Source organism: Poecilia reticulata, chromosome 21, assembly GCF_904066995.2.
Source record: "Poecilia reticulata chromosome 21, P_reticulata-male-v2, whole genome shotgun sequence".
Taxonomy (NCBI): Eukaryota; Metazoa; Chordata; class Actinopteri; order Cyprinodontiformes; family Poeciliidae; genus Poecilia; species Poecilia reticulata.
Window position 1 is genome coordinate 2,647,923 of NC_088850.1, and position 20,767 is coordinate 2,668,689.

A 20,767-nucleotide genomic window follows, 5' to 3' on the forward strand; every position below is an offset into this window, starting at 1 on the left:
GTCAAAGAGCGTAATAAAGATTTTTTATTCTTTTGCCCGACAGAAAAATAAACTACATGAGATTAAAGCCATGAAAAGCAACATCTAAGACCTTTGATTTAGTTATTTAAGGCCAACTTGAATATTTTTTAATGTAGGGGTGTCAAACTCCAGTCCTGAAGGGCCGGTGTCCTGCAGTTTTTAGATGTGCCACAGGTACAAAACACCTGAATCAAATGGCTTAATTACCTCCTCAGTTCTCCAGAGCCTTGCTAATGACCTAATTATTCTATTCAGGTGTGGTGCAGCAGAGGCACTTCTAAAAGTTGCAGGACACCGGCCCTCGAGGACTGGAGTTTGACACCCCTGTTTTAATGGATTTAAGATATTTTAAGATTTTTTTAGGATGCGCAAACACCCTGGTTTATCTACTGAATGTTACTAGAGTTCAAGTTTTTAAATCAAAAATAAAATGCAACATTGACTTTCCAACATTCTGCATTAACTCATTTATAACCGACTCCCCATCAATTTTCTCTTTGTCTTCACCTGAAATCTGTAAATCAACAACATATTTAAGGTTAAAATCAGGAAGCAGTGAGGCTCCACATAAGAGTGATACCTGGGAAAAGCTGGCCGATCCGCCAGCTTTCCATGCACACGTTCACAGCCTCAGAGGTAATTACATTACTAATGTTCACAATCACAGCTGTGTGGCTCAGAGAGATGGATTTCCTTCCGTCTATAATACAGCTGTCCACCTCTGGGTAATGCAGCTGTGTGATTGATTTGTGTCACAGATGACTGACGCAGCACGGATTCTCATCTGCAGGGTGATTACAGGCTCAGCCTCAGAGATTTTTACCCAGGTACAAACATGCATCTTTACACGAAATACATCACAAGGAAAAATAGACTAAAACAACAAAGTTATGACAAAGGCTGCGTTCACACTGCAGAATGAAGTGACCCAATTCCGATCTTTTTGACGTAATGTGACCTGTATCTGATCTTTTCATGGCAGTGTGAACAGCTCAGGTCGGATTCTTTTAGAATGTGACCCATATCCGATACGTATCCGATTCAAATGCGACCATAACGTTCAGGCCGCCTTCATCCGAACTGAACGTCACTGATTCTCAACAAATCTCACTATTCTGCTCCTGATACGAGCAGGAAGGAAGAAAAACAACAACCATGACGGATTATATGAGGATTAAGTTGTTAATTTGCTGCTCCGGCCGGATAACAACTTCAAATATATAAGCTAAGCTCCACCGTTAGCCTCCATGTTTACTTCCGCAAACACTGAGCTCTTCTTCTTCTTCTTCTTCTTATGGCGGTTGGCAGAACACTGAGAACGCTGACGCTATGGCGCCCTCTACTGCGCATGCGGGACACTTTCAGGTCGTTTGCCCGTTTACACTGCAGAACACATACAGGAAGCATTTACTGGCAGTGAGAACGACCCCGGCAAAAAATATTGGAATTGCCAAAAAAATCGGAATTGAGTCACTTTGGTAGAAATATTAGATTGACTAAAGTAGCTGGTAGATAGTAACTTTACTGCCAGTTTGAATTTGATTTGATGGATGTTTATTTCTATTAAGTTCTGTATTTCAACAATAATTACAAGATTTTTCTTCTCTGTACAAATGCAACTCTTAAAACAAACAAAAAAAACACTTAAATGCTGACTATATGACATTTAAAGCTAATAAACAAGCAGAAAAAGGTGATTGTTCTGGTTGTAAATGTTTATAATGTGACTATTTTTAATTAAATGGCCAAAACGTGCTCACTTTGCAGTGAGCCCTGCAGACATGATTTGCCAATTAAAAATGTTGGTGTGGACAACATGCTCAGCTCTGCTGTAGGCTGAGCTGCTGTTACATAACAGAATATTATTCAGTTGCTTAAAATTTTAAGCTTCAATTTAATTGGCAAATATGAATAAATCCAATCACTGACCCACAACATGTGCTTTTATCGTTGTTGCTTCTCCAGTCAGAATGACTTCATATCATTAAAGAGCCTCTAGCAGTTACACCAAAATACTTTTAGCATATTTAAGAAAAGAAGGGAAGGTTATTTTTATTTTTAAACAGGTAGTTACTAGAGAATTATTCCAAATTGTATCATTTGATTCTGTTTTTGACAAACAAAATTGTCGTTTTCTTGAGTAACGTTACTTTGCATGATGCTGTAATGTTAATTTGCACAGTGTTTCTTCTTAATAATGATTTTTCCTGTTATGTTGCTGGTTTATCCTCGTTGCTGATTCCTGATGAGGGAAATATGAAGTATTAATACATTTCATGTGATCCTACATGAGCAGGGTTAACCATCTATCCTGCTGCGGCATAAATTTACAATAAAAACTCAAAGATGTTTTCATATCCAGGTTGTGAATAGAAATGAGATAAAAGTTGGTTTGTTGTAATTTTTCTGGCAACATTTGAGTGTAAAGAGAATAAAGAAAAAATAATTTATAATGTAAAAACCTCTAATTTTCCTCCAACACTGGGAGATTCTTCCTGTTTTCCCTTTTAAACTAAAGTTAAATTTAATTCCTGAAGCTCAAGAACAGGCTTTCGTTTCTCTTTTGACTCCTCTGGATAAGAGACAGTTTCTCATTCTCACTCATTCCCAGTTGGTTTTACTGGGAGCTGTGGGACTTTAATCAGCCACCTTCAAGTCAGAGGCTGTTTTCTCCAGCCTTCAGGCATTTCAGCTGCTGACATGTTGGCTTTCTGTAAGCCCACTTGTTAGCGTGAATCACAGCCTCCACGCTCGCTCTAAACGTGGAGTAATGAGAATCCTATGGGTATTAATTATAACTGAGAGGATGGAGAACACACACACACGCACACACGCACACACACGCACACACAGGCTTTGCTGTGCTTGGTTAGTGAAAAATGAACACAGTCAGAGACGTACAGCAGAACAAATAAACTGGCCTGCAGAAGCTGAAACTGATCATCTGTTTTCTGTTCTGCACAAACTAAATGTCTTGAGATTTTCTCAGCTTTTTGAATTCAAATAGTTGCATTTTTGATGTTTGCAAACAATGTTGGAGACTTCTAAATGTTTAATAGAAACAACCAAATGGATATGCATAAAAATAATAGGAGCTTTTTTTCAGCAGGATTTTAATATTTGTGGGATAAGACATTGTTTTTTTGGTTAAGGCAACATTTTGACAGATTTTCAGACAAGAATTACAAAATGTAGACAGAAATGCCGACCTTGAAATATTCATAATCAAATCTTCTCCAGTTTTCTGCCAAGTTTCAAATCATTTTAATGAGATTCCAGAGAAAATGACAGAATAACTGGAATTACCTGCAGCTGGATGAAGCAAACAGCAGCTCTACCTCTACACAAACTGCTGCTGCTGCACACTTCCAGTCAGCAGGCTGAAAAACAAATACTTACAAGAACAATATCTGCTTTTGTTTGGTGAATATTCACTAATGAAAAACATAAAGATGTGGTGAAGCTACCTGAGCAGATAGCCTGACTAAATAATGTTTTCCTTCATTCTAAAGCCGTAGAAAAGTTTTTATAATCCATCCTGGACTGATAAATGTTCGACGTTTTGTTAGTAGGTCTAGTAATAATCAGTCTGAAGGTGAAACTGAGTCATTTATTCAACAATGGAGCAGGAAGGTGTCATATTTTCTCAGTAGGTCAGATTGTTTTTTAAATAAATCATTTGAAAACAGCTTCTCTTTGGCTACGTTCACACAGATTTTGATTATCAATTAAATTTTTTTTACTGAAATATGATTCATTCATTCTACCAATCAGTGAACGGTTTAAATTTCCAAAGCAACCTGCATGTACGGAAGAAGAACGTTGACGTCACACAGCAACAGACTGTTTAAGGAAGTGATGATGGATCATTTTTAAAGTTTTTTGAGTCGACATTATTGACACGAGATCATAAAAAGATGAAGGAAGCTGAGACAAGAGAGAGCGCAGCTTTTGTGGAGCATCAGCTGCTTCTGATGTCACATCAATGATGTAAAAGAGAAATATAATCATTTTGACTGCAGAGGCTTTGAAAACTATCGTATCTGATGTAGTCAAATCTGATTGAGGGATGAAAAGATCGGATAAAAGTGGCATAAAAAGATGGATTTGTGGTGTATGAATGCTGGCTTCGTCTGATATTAAAGTTTGTTTGATGGTCAGATCATAATGTGAAATTGTTAATGACACTGTATTACCTTTTTCCAGGCCAGGAATGATAGAAACACAAACACATTGTGCATCCAGACACATATTTCTGTGTATTTTCTCCTAGTAAACGCTGACAGACTTACCTGACTGCTGCTGGGGCCCGCCTCTGCTCCTGCGCAGGGGCCCAGTGTGAGGACAGGCATCTCCTGGCCCTCGACCCGACGGGACTCCAGGCAGTTCTGCCGCTGTCGGATCACACCTGACTGGGAGTCCGAGTCGTCTGGGACCCTGAAGACGAGCAGACGTTAGTGGGAAGGCTGGGAAAGGGAGGAAGAAAAGCTAAAAACACCAAAAATACTTTTCGGTGTTGTTGGTGTTTTATTTTGAATAAGTAAATATATAAATATTGCAGCTGTTCAACAAACCGACAATCTTTTAAATGAGTCAGATGATTATTTAGGTTTAGTTAGTACATTTAAAATAAAAGTAGTCCGTATAAAGAAAACATGCATAAACATCAAATAAAGAAAACAAAGTACAGTAAACAAACCTGTTTAAAACCCCAATAATACCTTATACCAACCCTCAGATTTATTCTTCAGTTATTGCAGCTAGAAACAAACGTAGTGTAGCTGGACTCTGAGCTGAGCCTTCAGAGCCACATAAAGACAGTCACAAAGTCGGCCTTCTATCACCTGAAGAACATCTGCAGGGTTAGAGGCCTGATGTCTCAGTGAGATCTAGAGAAACTCATCCATGTGTTTATCTTCAGTCACATTGGTTACTGCAGCAGCGTCTGTCTTCACAGGTCTGCCTAAAACAATCAGCTCCAGCTGATGTGTTATCTACCTGAGCCAAAAACCCAACATTTTTCCATACTTTCCTGACAATAACCGGTTGACCTGAAATAGCCATAAAATTACACTTAGTCCAAAAAGTTTCCTCCTTGTTAAACTTTCTCAGCCTTTCTTGTTCAGATTTTAGCTATGCCATACACTGGAGTTTAAGCTGTGCTGCATTAATTCAATCTGCTATCTTTCTCCTTTAATAACCCGTTAAAGGTTATTCTGCGTTTTAAGGGTCACGTCTGTTGTCCCCTGAGAGGAAGCCTGTTAATTTCATTCTGGGGGATTAGCACCAGCGCATAAATGGCTGCTTTAAAAAGGACGGAGCAGCAATGTTTACGTGTGTTTTTATGGTTTGTATGTAGCATGGCTGTTGTGTTTTTGTAAAGAAGAGACATAAAGTGTGTGTTTGTGTGTGAGGAACGGTGTGTGTGGTGAGTCTGAGGAGCCGGGGCCCCGGGGGAGCTGAGCCAATCAGGACTGAGTGAGAGATTTGTCTCACAAAGGCAGCGAATGAGACGCTCAGGAACGCTCAGGCGTACGTGACGGACGGGGAAGTTGGAAATCACTCTCCTCTTTTATTTTCCTTTAAACCTGGACAAGCAGGTCGATTTATACGGGACTCGGGTCTTTTGTGTGTTTTCCAATTAAAATGTTCCATCTATAATAACGCTGCTGTCACATGTGATGCGACTCTTCATTTATCTTAATCAAGGATGGAGGAAAGCTGCTTCTGACCTTCATGTTGAGATTAAAAATTAATTTAAGTTGGAAAAGTATTTAATCTACAGCAAGTAGAAGCAGCAAAATACCAAAGAGTTTTGAGGGAAACAGGTTTAATAAGAAAGAAACTTTTTTAATAGAGAATAAGATTAACTGCACCACAATGCAAAACATTCAAATTATGCTAATGACGTTCATGTACAGCATTCTGTAAACGCACCGGTGATTTGTTTAAATGTTTAAATGTTTTTAGAAGTGGTTCTGATGTTCTCGACTGCATATAATTGTATTTTTTAACTGCGTATCGTCTGTCATGGTCAACAGGATAAAAGATTAAATGAAATAAATGACAGGATCTGCAAATTAGAAAAGCAACAAATCTGGACTCGAGTTAGAAAAAATTATAAATTAATCAACTTGAGACTGCAGAAAGAAAAGAAACAGAGAAATAAAACTATATAGAATAAATATATGTGTTTGAAAAAGCATATTTAATGTCATAATTAAATGTATTAAAGGTGTTAAACATGCTGTATTTCTATACTAACCCATTTTATTTTAATTTTATTGATCCGATTAATCGGCAACAAGGTGTTGTTTAACAACTGGCAGCAAAAACGCAAATAACACCTGAAATGACAGCAAACTAACTTTCTGAAATTAAAAAAGTAAGAGCAAAATCCTTCCAGCTGCATCATCCGAATCCAGACAGGATTACTGTCCAAAACAGAAACAACAAAAATTACAAACAGAAGTCAAACAAATCAGAGGAAACTCCAACATGCTGCTACTGCAGCCTTTTAGAAATGATTCAATGCTTTTCTCAGCCACTTTCCCTCTCACCAAAGTTTCTGATTACTCCAGAGATTAATGCGTTTTAAACTTTTGAACTAAACTTGTGCTTGCCTGCTCTGATCAGTCTTAGTGTGCCGCACTTCTGCCACGTTAATAAAGTCTGAAAGTTGGACTCTAACCTTTGCAGTGTGCTGCATCTTTTCATACGATGATCTACCATCATGAGTCAGCGAAACTCTACAACAGCAAATAAAGTATGAAAAGATCAAAAATAATCTTTTTTTCTAACAATGATCCAGACGGTAATAAAGCCACTTTTGGCATCAGCCTAGAAATTTCTCCTTTAAGTTTGCACGCTCAGCAGAAGCTTTTCCAGCACAGATAAGCCTGAAGAGGCATGCACTTACACACACACACACACACACACACACATGCATTCTCACTTGAGCTCGGGGTACACATTGTCCAAGTACCACTTGAAGGATTTGCACTTGAGCTTCTTCCGAAGTTCGACTCTGCCTCGAATGCTGGAAGAGACAAAAACAAAGCAGCAGCCAGTCAGGCTGGCAGATAAACAGCAGATAGCCACTAGCACCTGCGCTAACACTCCGGAGCCAGGATGTGAAATAACCCATAATAAGGAACAACACTGAGACAGATAATGAAATACTAAACAGACATAAACTGATGTGGAAATGTCAGTTTTCACATGTTCCTGACAGATAAACTGACATTTCAGAACGACTGTCTGTCAGCTGCTGCTGCTGCTGCACCGACTCTGAATGTCGAAGAAAACCTGCCACTAACGCACAACCCATTAAACCGCGTCGGTGTGGTGAAACATTTAGCTTAGCTTAAAATATAAAAGTAACACATGAGGTTCACAGCAATGATTCATCAGCCTCTTTGGTTTAACCACAGGAGACTGGAGGATACAAGAAAAGACTCTTTTACAACGTGGAGAAAAGCTCTTTAGTTTTCCGACTGCATCAATCCAGAGTCTGAATCCCCAAACAGCCTTAATGACGATATTCCTAAATGACTAGAGGTTTTCTACTGATGTCTTTTCAGACCACAACAAACACGTCAGTTGGGAGCATTAAACACGTTTTTTATGCTGAGTCAATCTGCACAATTCATAACAGTGTAATGTAGCAGTGAGGAAGCAAAGCGCTTATGAGTGTGAGTTCGCAACATGTGCATCTGGTGTATTAGGGCCAATGTAGACAGAAAAAAGGATTATATCTCTGCCAGAAAAAAACTCAGAAATTTTGAGATAAATCTTTGAAACTTTCTAGAAAAAAATCTTGGAAATTTCAAGACTTCAGTTGAACATTTTCAAAGTTTAAAAGTCAAATATTTATGACTATTGGAAGTGTTCTGAATTTCATAAAAGTCTTTTCTATGACATTTCTGAGATTAATATGAACATTTTTGAGTTTTTTCTCACACATTTTTGACTTGTGAAACTCAGAAATTTCAAGTTTTTCCTGGAGTACTTATGAAATAAATCCCAAATTTCTGAGTTTGTGGGTGAAAAATTTAGACTTTTTAAATTATTAAACTTTTTCTAGAAAATTTCTGAAATAAATCTCAAAATTTCATAATTTTTCTGGCAAAATTTCAGAAATTTTCTTGTTTTTTCTCAAAGATTTCTGAGATTAATCTCAAAATTTCTGAGTTTTTTGATGGAAATTTTTGTACTTTCTTTCTAGCTGCCCTAATAATGCGTCGTAGTTCTGCTTGCTCTTACTCTCCGTAGGATTTCCCTCGTGCCGCCGGTCGGGCCGAGTAGTAAAACAGACTGAAGTCGTCCATCCAGACCTCCGCTGTGCGCCGTGTGTTCCTGTTTCCACACACAGAAACACATCGATGCAGGAAAACACAATTATTCTGGGCAGATGACTGAAGAAAAAACAAAGTTAATTTCTGTTTTTCCTCAGTATACACCTGTCTGTTCATGGTTCGGTATTTACGGATTCATTTCTTCGTGGATTTTTGTTGGAAAGTTACTTCAGATTATTTGTGGATTTTTTCGTAGAGCATTTATAAAATATTCAGAAGAAAATGCAGCTGAGGAAACTGAGATAAGAGGCAAAATGCTACCTGCTGTTCACTCAGCAGCCAATCCAGGAGTGCTAATTATTTTCCTTGCTGCTGATTGGCTGAGCTCCCAAAATGGAAACAAGGTGGTTTCATTGTACTTTTCCCCCCAAATAAATCAAAAAAAGAGATTAGACTTTGATACATGAACATTTGTTAATAAATATGTATAGGAATGCTCCCTCAGACTGGTGTATACTGCAGGTAAGATACTAAATGCTCCGCATAACCACGTCAGAGTAGAAAATCAAAGGGTTTCCATTATTTGATGTGTTTTGTGCAGACAGTAGAGTTGAGAAGCTGATGAGGACTTTTAGTGTTTTCCTGTGCGACCAGGACTTTCTCTCATCAGCATTCTGTGAGTCGTTTCTGATTCTGATCATGTTGTGAATGAAGAAGAGGCTGCAGGAGGAAGGACAGAGAAAACAAATAAACACAGACATCAGGCGGCTCGGCCGGGTCACCTGCTGCGTTTAAATGCGGCTGCTGCAGAGGAAACCCGGCCCACCGTCCATGAGATCTGGATGATGGATGGCTGCGGCTACACATGTCTGAGCTAACGGTTTACTTCTCCGATGGTTTTTCTCTCATGTACATGAAATGCTAACATGTTTTTATCCAGAAGAGGATTAGGGCTACTGGAAAACAAATGAAAACAATTCTGATGAGTTCTAATACTGTTTTAATCTGTCAAAATTCAAACAGCATCCTTAGATATAGATAATCTAAGATAATAATTTTTAATTTAATGCAAAAAAAGCTAATAAAAATGCTCCCAGATTTGTAAACGTTCTTTTTATTAACACTGAAAGCTTGTGCTAAATTTGGAAGAGATGAGTTTTAAGATTTACTGGTCGATCTACGTTCCCACCCTCATCTATGGTCATGAGCTTTGGGTCATGACCGCAAGAACGAGGTCACGGGTACAAGCGGCCGAAATGGGTTTCCTCCGCAGGGTGGCTGGGCTCTCCCTTAGAGAGAGAAGCTCGGTCATCTGGGAGGGACTCAGAGTAGAGCCGCTGCTCCTCCACGTCGAGAGGAGCCAGTTGAGGCTCGGGCATCTGGTCAGGATGCCTCCTGGACGCCTCCCTGGTGAGAAGTTCAGGTCCCACCGGGAGGAGGGAAGACCCAGGACACGCTGGAGGGACCATGTCTCTCGGCTGGCCTGGGAATGCCTTGGGGTTCCCCCGGAGGAGCTGGAAGAAGTGGCTGGGGAGGGAAGTCTGGGCCTCCCTTCTGAAGCTGCTGCCCCCGCGACCCGACCCCGGATAAGAGGAAGAAAATGGATGGATGGATGGATGGATGGATGGATGGATGGATGGATGGATGGATGGATGGATGGATGGATGGAGTTTTAAGAATTGATTTGTCTGATGGTGCATAAACAGTTTCAACAATTCTGATTCTGAGAGAAAAGTCAGAATTCTTAGATTAAAGCAAGAAAAACTCTGAATTTTGAGATTAAAGACAAAATTCAGAAAAAAATCACTGCATTAAAGTTGCAATTGTGAGATTAAAGTCAGAAACCTAAGATTAAAGTACAAAAAAATCAGAACTCTGAGAAAAAAGTCAGAATTTTTTCTTTTGTTTTCAGTCGCCCTATAATCCTCTTCCATATTTTCAGGCATGAAACCATGTTTATATCATCCTTTAATCATATCTCTGTGTCTGTATCCCATCAGCTCATTTCTATTCAACCCACTGCACTTTACTCACCCACACTGCTGCAACAGTGAAGCCCATTTTCTCTGCCTCTCATCCCATTTTCCCCCTTTGTCTCATTCTCCCTTCCCTCTCAGTGTGTCTCTATTGTAATTAGCTATTAGCAGAGTTTCTCTGAGCTGTGAGCGATCTCATTGAATTGACGGAAACCCTCCATTATGAGCATTACACGCGCCGGCCGCGGCGCTTTAATGAACGCGGAACAGAGAGAGGGGACGCGTAATGCTTGTGGGCGTAGAAACATAAATACGTGTCGCGCGAGGGCTTTAAATTAGCGACTCCAGACGCGCGCGCGCGCTTTTACACAAAGCACAAGGAAGGAAACAGCATAATCTTTGTAATCGAGTTATCAAGCAGCAATTTTTGGTGGAGCATAATTCATAATCCTGTCTGCCAACAGAGAAGCTTCCTGCTAATTAAGCAGCGGAGCGACGCGGCTCTGTTTCAGAGATGCAAACATCAGGTCGTCGGGATGCAAACTAAAGTCATCATCCTCCTCGCAGAACAGATGTTGCCTCGGTAACGACCGACGGGGAGCAAAAAAAATGAACAACTAAAGAGCGGGGAAAAAAAGCATCTCTGTGTTGCTGTGAAATAGGCAGTTGACACAAAACAATAAGCTTTAATGGGCGGTTTGGACGGCGCCAGGCTCTGAAGGGCCGTTCGGCAGCCAGAGAGCCGGAGCTCCATCCTGCCGCCACCGCAGCCTGCCGCCGCCAATTAAACCGCGCCGCCAACTCAACTCCCACACCTTGAAGCTTTAATGTTTTGCTTACAGACAGAGGTTAATGAGTGAGTGAACAGCTGAAGGAATAATCTTTGAGATAAATCATCGGTCTGCGGCGTTTAGTGGATCCCACGAGTAACGCGGTGATGGAGTGTCGCAATTAAGCTGCTGCTCTTCTTCACGTCTCCCAGTTTGTCATGTTCACCGTTTACCAGCAGCCATCGGCTCAGGCCAGTAATAATGACTTGCATGTTTAAAAAACAAGCAATTAATTGTAATTATCAGCGTTTCATTTCCTTATTTGTTTTAATCCTTATCAACTCTGACCTGATTCTATCATTTGAAGGCGAGATAATCTGCTTACAGCCCTGATTGATCAGTTAATACCAGATCAATTCACGTGTTCTGAGCATGTTAATGGATTGCTGGGCTGCCTGTAAACATGTCTCCGTTTGAAAGGCGCGCAGAAAGAAAACAGCTTATGCTAATGGGATAATATTGTAGTGGCAGCTCAAAGGCTCCCGGGCAGCTGTAAATCCACCTCAACAAAGGCGCGAGCGCAGCGCGGTGGCTGCAGCGCGGTGGCTGCAGCGCGGTGGCTGCAGCACAGAGGAAACCTCTTACTTCTACACCACGGCTGTCTCAGCCGGATGTCCAGTTTTAGTCCATGAACGATGTGAAGCGTAACAAAAATCAAGTTATTTAAGTTTTTTAGAGATTAAAATGTTTGTGTCCAAGCTGTCTGTTTGATATTTTGTCCTCTTTTTTCTTCTATACATAGATTTTATGGGTTTAATCACCGCAGCATGATGCTACCTCCACCGTGCTTTACCTCAACAAATATCTCCGTCTCTTCTGATCATAAAGGATTTTTTTCTTATGATTATATTTGACTTTTCCATTTGCTCTCCTTCAGTAACATCACATAAATAAAGACTAACATCTGGATTTAGACCTCGCTGTTGTTGTAAGGAGACAGCAGTGACACGTTTGTGGTCGAACTGTAAAAGTCTTACTTGATGTAGGTGTTGGCGTTGCCTTCAGGGAAAACGTACGGGTGTTTCTTCCTGAAGACGTGACCGACTCTGCTGCAGGGCAGGATCTCCAGACTGCCGCCGCACTGCCAGACCCGGAACGAGATCTCTGCGCACACACACACACACACACACACATCTTTACTGTTTATTTATTTTACACAGAGAAAAGCAGAGATGCTGGCACCACGTCCTCCTGCAGGTTATGTACAGCTGGAAAGCCAGTCTAATAATTAATTACATGTCCAATAATTCATTATCCACATCACTAAAACCAAACAAACTACAAACCTGCAGACAGTTCAATAATCCATTTATAACTTTCATCAATAATTTGTGCAAATCTGCTTATTTAACAGCCATTTTTTTCCCATATGTGAAAACATTTTATAATTATTGCAGTTTATAGACTTTCAAAATGTACAGAATCATATTTAGATGACAATGACATCGTCTGGATTTATTGCCATGAATCTTTAAGAGGTTTTAAAACTATTTTTCCTGAGACCAGTTAGTCAATGTAAAAAATGTAAGAAAAGAGAAATGCTTAAATAAATAGTGAGATCCACATATATACTAAACTAAAGAATCCAAAGTCAAACCTAAATATGTCAAATTATAAACACTTTCTTTTTGTGGGAAGAAAAATAACTTGGAAGTTGCAATTTTCCAAAAGTGGAAGAATTTTTTAACTTTCTGAGCTCGGAAATTTTCTTGTTTTTTCTAGAAAATTTCTGAGATTCATCTCAAAAAAATTTTTGGGAGAAATTTACTCCTCTTTTTTTTCTAAAACAGCTCATTTAGTATGACCTTAAGAGCCATTCTGTGCAAAAATACGTAATAAACATGTTTTGTATAATCCGTAATAGGTCACCTTTACGGGCTGCACAGTGGCGCAGTTGGTAGAGCTGTTGCCTTGCAGCAAGAAGGTTCTGGGTTCGATTCCCGGCCCCGGTCTTTCTGCATGGAGCTTGCATGTTCTCCCTGTGCATGGTGGGTTTTCTCCGGGTACTCCGGTTTCCTCCCAAAAACATGACTGTCAGGTTAATTGGTCTGTCTAAATTGCCCCTAGGTGTGAGTGTGTGTGTGCATGGTTGTGTGTCTCTGTGTTGCCCTGTGACAGACTGGCGACCTGTCCAGGGTGTAACCCCGCCTCTCGCCCGGCACGCCAGCTGGAGAGGCACCAGCAACCCTCCCGACCCCACTGAGGGAGAAGGGTGAAAGAAAATGGATGGATGGATGGAGGTCACCTTTACATTGGATGTGTTTCTGAATACAGTGGTAAAAGATAAAGCTGAATTGTTTTTTTTTTTTGTGCGTATTGATTTGTAACTCAACTATCGATGAGTTTAGGCCAGCAGAGAAAACAAAGATTCTCCACTTTGAAAGTTTAGAAAGTTTGACTGTAAGAGCAGAAGAAGAGCTGCAGAGGAAGTGGAAATTAGAGCACAGGCCGAGTTTGATGAGTTGGAGGCAGGGATGGAAGAAGAGATGAAACAGCAGATGGAACAAAGGAGAAGAAGAAGAGTCAGCGAGATGAGGAGATAACCGACACGGAGCCGAGGAGACTGACAGAGACATGACACGCAGCAATGAGTGTGTGCGCCAGGGAGGGAGAAAACAGGCTAATAGTGTTTCACTGATCTGAGGAGAGCAGCAGCAGAGCAGCCAGAGACCCAGCACACACGCACACACACACACACACACACACACACACACACACACACACACACACACACACACACACACACACACACACACACACACACACACACACACACACACACACACACACACACACACACACACACACACACACACTCTGCAGGTAGCAGCAGGAGGAGAGCCAGATGTTCTGCTGGAGGAATGTCAACGCTGGACTTTTATCAGCCCAGAGGAAAGTTCACCTTCATCCATCTGATACGGACGACTCCTGCTCTCTAAACCCAATCGCTCTATAATTCACTCTGCTCACGTCACAAGACTCATTAAAGAGAGGGAAACCTAATCATTTCATAAATACAGTAATTCTGCTCCTTCAGAGACATTTCTATTAGATTTTAAACAGTTTGGTTGTCAAAATGTTTCAAACAGAAACATGGCAGGTTAAACTGAAGCAGGGTGCATGAAATGTGCTGCATGAAATCAGCAGAACTGCAAAAGTCCAGGAAGGTGAAAGACCAGTAAAAAAATAAATACAAATCTGAATGATAATATCAGTCTAACATATTTCTGCTCACCAGCTTTTAATACAGAGTGAGAGATTCGTTTGTTTCTATACAGTGTTTGTTTTATGTTGTAATTATTATTTGCTGTTTTTGTGTGCAGCACTTTGCCGACGCCTGTTGTTCTTAAATTTGCCATTTAAACAGATTTGATTGGATTTAGTCTCTTGTTGTCTCTGTTTATTTCTGCTGACATATTATATTTCTGTTGGGAACATAAACGCCATTAACAGCTCAGTTAAATCCACTTCTAAATGCCTCTGCAGTGAAACCTTCCTCGCTCTCTGACAGTAATGAGTCCAGAAGCTTCATGGATAAACTGCGTTTTCGTCTGTTTCCTCTTCTCATTTCAGCAGAGAGAAACTCGATCATCTGAATATTTTGAAATTAAATGTACATGTCAGAGTTCCTGCTGCAGCACTGTTGATGAAACAATCAGGAAAACGTGTTGCGTCAAGCGCTCCAGTAGCAGATTGGTTGCGTCATTAACGGAGGGTGATGTAATACTCCAACAAGTTCAAATGGTTTTTCTTGTCTTTGTCAAATATACTCAGGTTTGCAAATTTATTCACAACTCTTGAACTTTTTCACAATAGAAGGAAAACGATGCAAGAGTTTTAATTTTAAAATGCTGTTTTAACTCTTGCTACATCCATCCATCCATTTTCTTGCACCCTTGTCCCTCAGTGGGGTCGGGAGGGTTGCTGCTGCCTCTCCAGCTAACGTACCGGGCGAGAGGCGGGGTCACCTGGACAGGTCGCCAGTCTGTCGCAGGGCAACACAGAGACACACACACTCACACCTAGGGACAATTTAGACAGACCAATTAACCTGACAGTCATGTTTTTGGACTGTGGGAGGAAACCGGAGTACCTGGAGAAAACCCACCATGCACAGGGAGAACATGGAGACTCCATGCAGAAAGACCAGGGCCGGAAATCGAACCCAGAACCTTCTTGCTGCAAGGCAGCAGCTCTACCAACTGTGCCACTGTGCAGCCCACTCTTGCTACAAACTGTTATATTTCTAGCCAGGTCTGGACTTTGACTGGGCCATTTTCATTAGAGCTGCAGATAGCAATTATTTTAGTAATCGATTATTCCGTCGATTGTTCTGACGATTAACCAGATAAAAAAAAACACACATACTGCAGATCATTCATTAAACTTAAGATTATTCTATACAATGTTAAAAATACATTTAAAATGCAAACAAATATTTCAATTCCTGTTTTGAATAAGAAAATAAACATTTCATTGCCATAAAGTTGTTAACACAAGAGCAGCTTTCCTTTACTGAACGCCTGATGCATCTGCAGCTAAGAAATACTTCAACATGTGAAAAGCTCAGACATTTCTTGAACTCCTAACAATGTAGAGCTGATTGTGTGATTATTAAAAATATATTAATTATAGGATAGAAAAAGGTCAGAATGAGTAGGAGATTTTTTAACAGGATGTGAACCGGAGGAAAGAAAACTGAATATTATTACACTTTCCTTTTCTTAACAATTTTTCTTACTCTGTGTTGCTCTGTCAGATAAAACCATAATAAAACTCAGCAGTTTGATGATTGAACGTCTGAGGTGTTGACGAGGTTTGTCGGACAGGTGTGTGTGTGTGTGTGTGTGTGTGTGTGTGTGTTTATTCCCACCAAAGTTTTCTCCGCCCCAGATGTCCATGGCCGTGTCGTACTTCCCCAGATGATTGAACCAGGATCTGTCGATCACAAAAAGCCCGCCTGCGATGATCGGCGTCCTGACGCACCGAAACACAAGAAAGAAAGAAAAAACAGCTGCTTTCATTTGGTTCCTCTCACCCTCATACATCTATTATGTTGAAATCTCAGGACCACAGATTACAGAAGATGATATTTTACACATCAGTCAACAACAGATTGTATCATATTATGGCCAATTTCGTGTTCCTGTAATTAATATCTCTAGAACCTTATCCAGACTTTCTATTCAGAAAGAAACAGTTGCATATTTGTGTGTAACTCTGTGTGTGTCCCCTGCATTAATGCGACCTGGTAAAGAAAGGACGTCAGGAGCTTCAAGGCTGATCAGACGTCATATAAAGCGAAAGAGTTATTAACACATTAGTAGGGCTGTTGTAAACGATTATTTTAGTAATCAAGTAATCTATAGATTTTTCTTACGATTAATCGAGTAATCGGATAAAAACAATTATGAAATAAAATATTGGTAAATCTTCCATAACACCAGTGTTACTATCGGATATCAACATCAGTCTATTTTTTCCACCTTTGAGCTTCCCTACCAGTTACTTTTTTGTAGACCGGGGGAGCAACACGGGATGTTTACGGCTCCTCCGTTCAGAAACTCATCTACCCGCCATGTTCCGCCTCCCGTTTGTTCAGACCGGGATGATATAAGTTTATTGTGCGGTTCGTCCGTAAAGCAGCTCTTACCCTGTAAGCATCAACCCTCAGCCGCCCGCCGTGTTCAGTCTCTCCTGTAGAAATCCTCCTCAGCTTCTTCCCGCCGTTCAACCAGCAGCTCCGGAGCAGAAAGGCTGCCGAACTCCCGGCATCGCGCCGGTCATTTTAAGGATGTTTATTGGTCCCACAAAAACGATGAAAACCCGGAATTATCACCAATCAGTAAAATCCCCGCGGGCCGAACCTGAAGGTTGGACGTTATGCCGCTAACACGTAGCTTCCGTCAACAACTCAGAGGCGGAAGTCAGAGCTCCGCGCAACGCAAATAATGTTCCGGCTGAAACACGGTGCGCTAAATGATAAAACATAAACTAACAAAGCTTCGAGGCAGGTCAATTTTCCTCGAGGAATTTTAATAATCGAGGTACTCGAATCACTCGAGGAATTGTTTCAGCCCTACACATTAGCAAGTTTCCTGTAAAAAAGGATAAATGCACAAAGTCAAAGAGAAACAATTTGGCTCCCAGATGAGGAGACAAAAGTGGAAAAAACAAGTTTTTCATTAGGACTGCTTCTAAGTAATAAAGTCTCCCCGCATTAATGATTAGAGCTGTGTAATTTTTCATTGGATTGGTTTTTCTGAGTCGTGGCCACGGTCATTTGCAGAACTAACAGGTCAGACTGAGGAGGAGCGGGGCTCTGCTGCTGACCGCTGAGGTGCAGACACGCATCGTTTGTCATCCAGGCTGCAGCAGGACGCCGCAGCGCTCCAGTTAGCCGGTCCTGACACACAAAATGGGATTTTTCACTGTAATTGTTTCAGAATGATGCCAGTCTACAGTCATCCCTCTTCATTCAGATTTTCTTGACTTGCAGAAGTTTCTTAAGCATCAGTTGTTTGGGTTTCAGACGGTCCCATCAGATGCAATGTGGCTGTTTTTAATCAACTTTGTTTTCTAACTGGGAGTGAATCATTTCTAATAAAGAGACAACCGACCATGAACACACTCACACATTAGGACAGTTTAGGAATCCTGAACATAAGTGAAGAATGTCCAAACATTTTGTCAAAAACGTCGGGTCAAAAGTCCTTAAAAAGTAACAAAAACACTAAAATCAAGAAAATACAGCTGCCTTTTTTATTTTGTAGGAAAAAGACGTTATTTAATGTAGAATGAGAACTTAAAAAGGATTTTGCATGTTAGCTGTATTAAATAAAGACATTTTCCCATTTTATGGCTCAATTTAATAAATATATCCTCAGCATAAGAACAGGATTCAACTTTCCAAACACTCTCTATATTTAGACATGTTTAAGGAATCAGATAAAAGCTGATTTGGGTGCAGAAATGTCGGCTTTCCAGTAAAAGTCTCTGGATGAATGATGTTCTGCTTATTATATATAAAAATGTTGTTATAAAACATGTATACTTTGTACCTAACATTTTCCACTGGAAGAAAATTATATCCATAATAATTTTACCTGGATTTTAAATAAAAAGTCTCCATCTGCATTGTGCTGGATTTGTATGATTCCTGAATAACAGTTGGGGGCCGCACAAAATCCATCTAAGGACCACAAATGGCCCCCGAAGCTTACTTTGCCCCCCCCAGTGTACCCTCCATGTCAAGCCTTTCTACACAGACTCCTAACAGCATCTTATTCCACCACACAAACACATTATTGCTCACTTTCACACATAAACGGCGCACATTTAGAAGCAATTAAAAGTTTCTGCTGAAGCTTGAAAATTGGAGCCGCAGATGGAGGTTAGACGCCCACAACGACTTTCACCAACACGCTCAACGCGGAACGGCTTCCATATCTGCTAATAGCCTGGAAGGAAGTGATTCGATACTTAAATCCAACTCTGGTGTTGAATTGTTTTGAGGAACGTTTTGTTGTTTCTGCAGGTAGAAATGATCCGAATTCCTTTTTTACGGATTTACAGTCACATCACAGGGCAGCAGTCTCCATATTTTTACCTTCATCAGATCATCAAACAATATGAAAACTGACATACAAAAAATTATATATATTTTTAGCATATCTAAGCGATTTAAATTAGGCAAAATTAAAATAAATCAACCTCAAAATGAACACAATGTTCTCAATAACATTGTTATTGAGAACAATGTTATTGAACTATTGAACTATTGCAAGAATAGTTCAATAGATTTTTCCCTTAGTGAATAAAATAAAAAAAGCATTATCTTTATGCAATATTGCAATTAGTAATAAAAAAAGCAAAAATAGAAGAAATCTGTTATAATACGTTTAAAGCCTGAAAATGAACAATATAAACCTGAAAGAAGTTTATCTTGGGATTCAACATGTCCAGAGAAAAATAAACCTGGTTTACAGACAAAATGCAGATTAAAGGTTGTTCAGAGCTTAAAGCTGTTTACTCCTAGAAATGATGTTAGATAGTTTCATTTCTGTTTATGTGGCTCTCCTGAGGAAAAATCATCAGCAATAAACACGTTAACATCAGAACTGGAAGCTGTTTCAACCTTGAACGGCAGAATTAATAATGAAAACTTCAAATGAATGCCAAACTTCACAAGAGCAGATCAACTATTAAGCGTGTTAATGTTTGAGGTCAGGGCGTCTCTGACCGGTCCTCGGTTTAAGCATCTTTCCATGTCATACATAAAGTTTTATTGGGTCAGGATTTAATGTGTTCTGTGCATTACTTGATCGGCTGGGTCGGGTCGGTCCGGCGTGCTTTCTGCTCCGCTGTTAACTGCTCCCACTTAAAATGGAGACTCCAGTCAAACCCTGAGTGATAAAAACAGAAACGCGTGAAAGCATCACATAATGCTGCAAATAGCAGACAGCCCGAATGTGCAACGGCTTAAAGGACGAAGGCTGATGTGTGGAAATAAAGCCAATTATCACGTTTCATCAGAGGTTGCTCTGTAAAATAAAAAAAGAGAAGAGATAGTAAATGTTTCAGATGCAGAAACTTTTAAACTTATTCATGAAACTTGTTTGAAATCTGAAGTGCCATGTTCTAAATCGTTACTTTGTGACAGTAAAGATTAAAGTTCATCTGAATAATAATCTGTAATTCAGTAAATTCATGTCTGTGTTTAAAAAAATAAACATTTCATGTCGGTTCAGCTGTTTTTCTGTGACGGATCGGCATCGATACTGAACCTCAGATATTGGTATTGGTGGATCGGTGCATCCCAAATATAAACCGAGATTAAAAATAAATAAATTAACATGTCAAAATGTGATAAAAAATAAACTCAGAATCACTAAAAATCACATTTTATATTGGGAGCCACCATTTTATCTCCAGTTGAAAGGCCTTTATGAAATGATCTCTGACCATCGATCCTCTGTGTGTAGCTGATTGGGCTGGAGAGACGATTATCACCACTGACTGGCATTGATTGCAGCCACCAAGTGAGGAAGATGAGGATAAGACAGGATAATAGCAGGAAACAGGAAGTTTCAAGCTCTTAGGAGAGATTGGCTGCTGAAATGATGACGGGTGATAGAACACCGAATTATTTTCTGCTCATTTTGTTTCAGCTCAGATGAAGATACATAAACCTGTCAGGCTTAAAATACGGAATATTCTGCAGGATTTCTGATATATAATCAAACTGTGAGCTGTTATTGAGTAATTCATTCAGAATCTGATTAATCAATAATTCATAATTACCTATCAGGCTTGCATAAGAACCAGTGAACACAAAGGAGAAAAAAACCTATTAGAATATATTAATGATTGGATTTTAGAAATAAACACAATAACAAGTAAAGTTGGCCAATAAATTCTCCCAGTAATTATTGGGATAAACAATAACATTATTATTTTGAGACCATTTTCAAGGAATATTTTGATATTTCCTCTCTAAAACTAATAAATTTTAATTTTGTTAATAATATTTAACACTGGAAATATCCAAATTTAAACACAACGACCAAAATCAATAAATAAACGGAAAGAAAAATCATAAACAACCAAATCCAGAAATGAACAATAGTTGAGTTTTTTAGAG

The 20,767-nt window shown here is 39.8% G+C and overlaps 1 protein-coding gene across 2 annotated transcripts in view; it reads right to left on the bottom strand.

Annotated features, from left to right (window-relative positions):
- Positions 1–20,767, bottom strand: part of galnt14 (UDP-N-acetyl-alpha-D-galactosamine:polypeptide N-acetylgalactosaminyltransferase 14 (GalNAc-T14)) — a 145,991-nt gene that overhangs the window by 9,997 nt on the left and 115,227 nt on the right. For both annotated transcript variants that reach the window (XM_081602516.1, XM_081602517.1), the window contains exons 8-13: positions 19,445–19,529; positions 15,998–16,101; positions 12,102–12,228; positions 8,287–8,379; positions 6,977–7,060; positions 4,314–4,458 (exon numbers count right to left, since the gene is read on the bottom strand). In XM_081602516.1, coding sequence (XP_081458642.1) covers positions 4,314–4,458; positions 6,977–7,060; positions 8,287–8,379; positions 12,102–12,228; positions 15,998–16,101; positions 19,445–19,529 — 638 coding nt within the window. The remainder of the gene's footprint in view (positions 1–4,313; positions 4,459–6,976; positions 7,061–8,286; positions 8,380–12,101; positions 12,229–15,997; positions 16,102–19,444; positions 19,530–20,767) is intronic.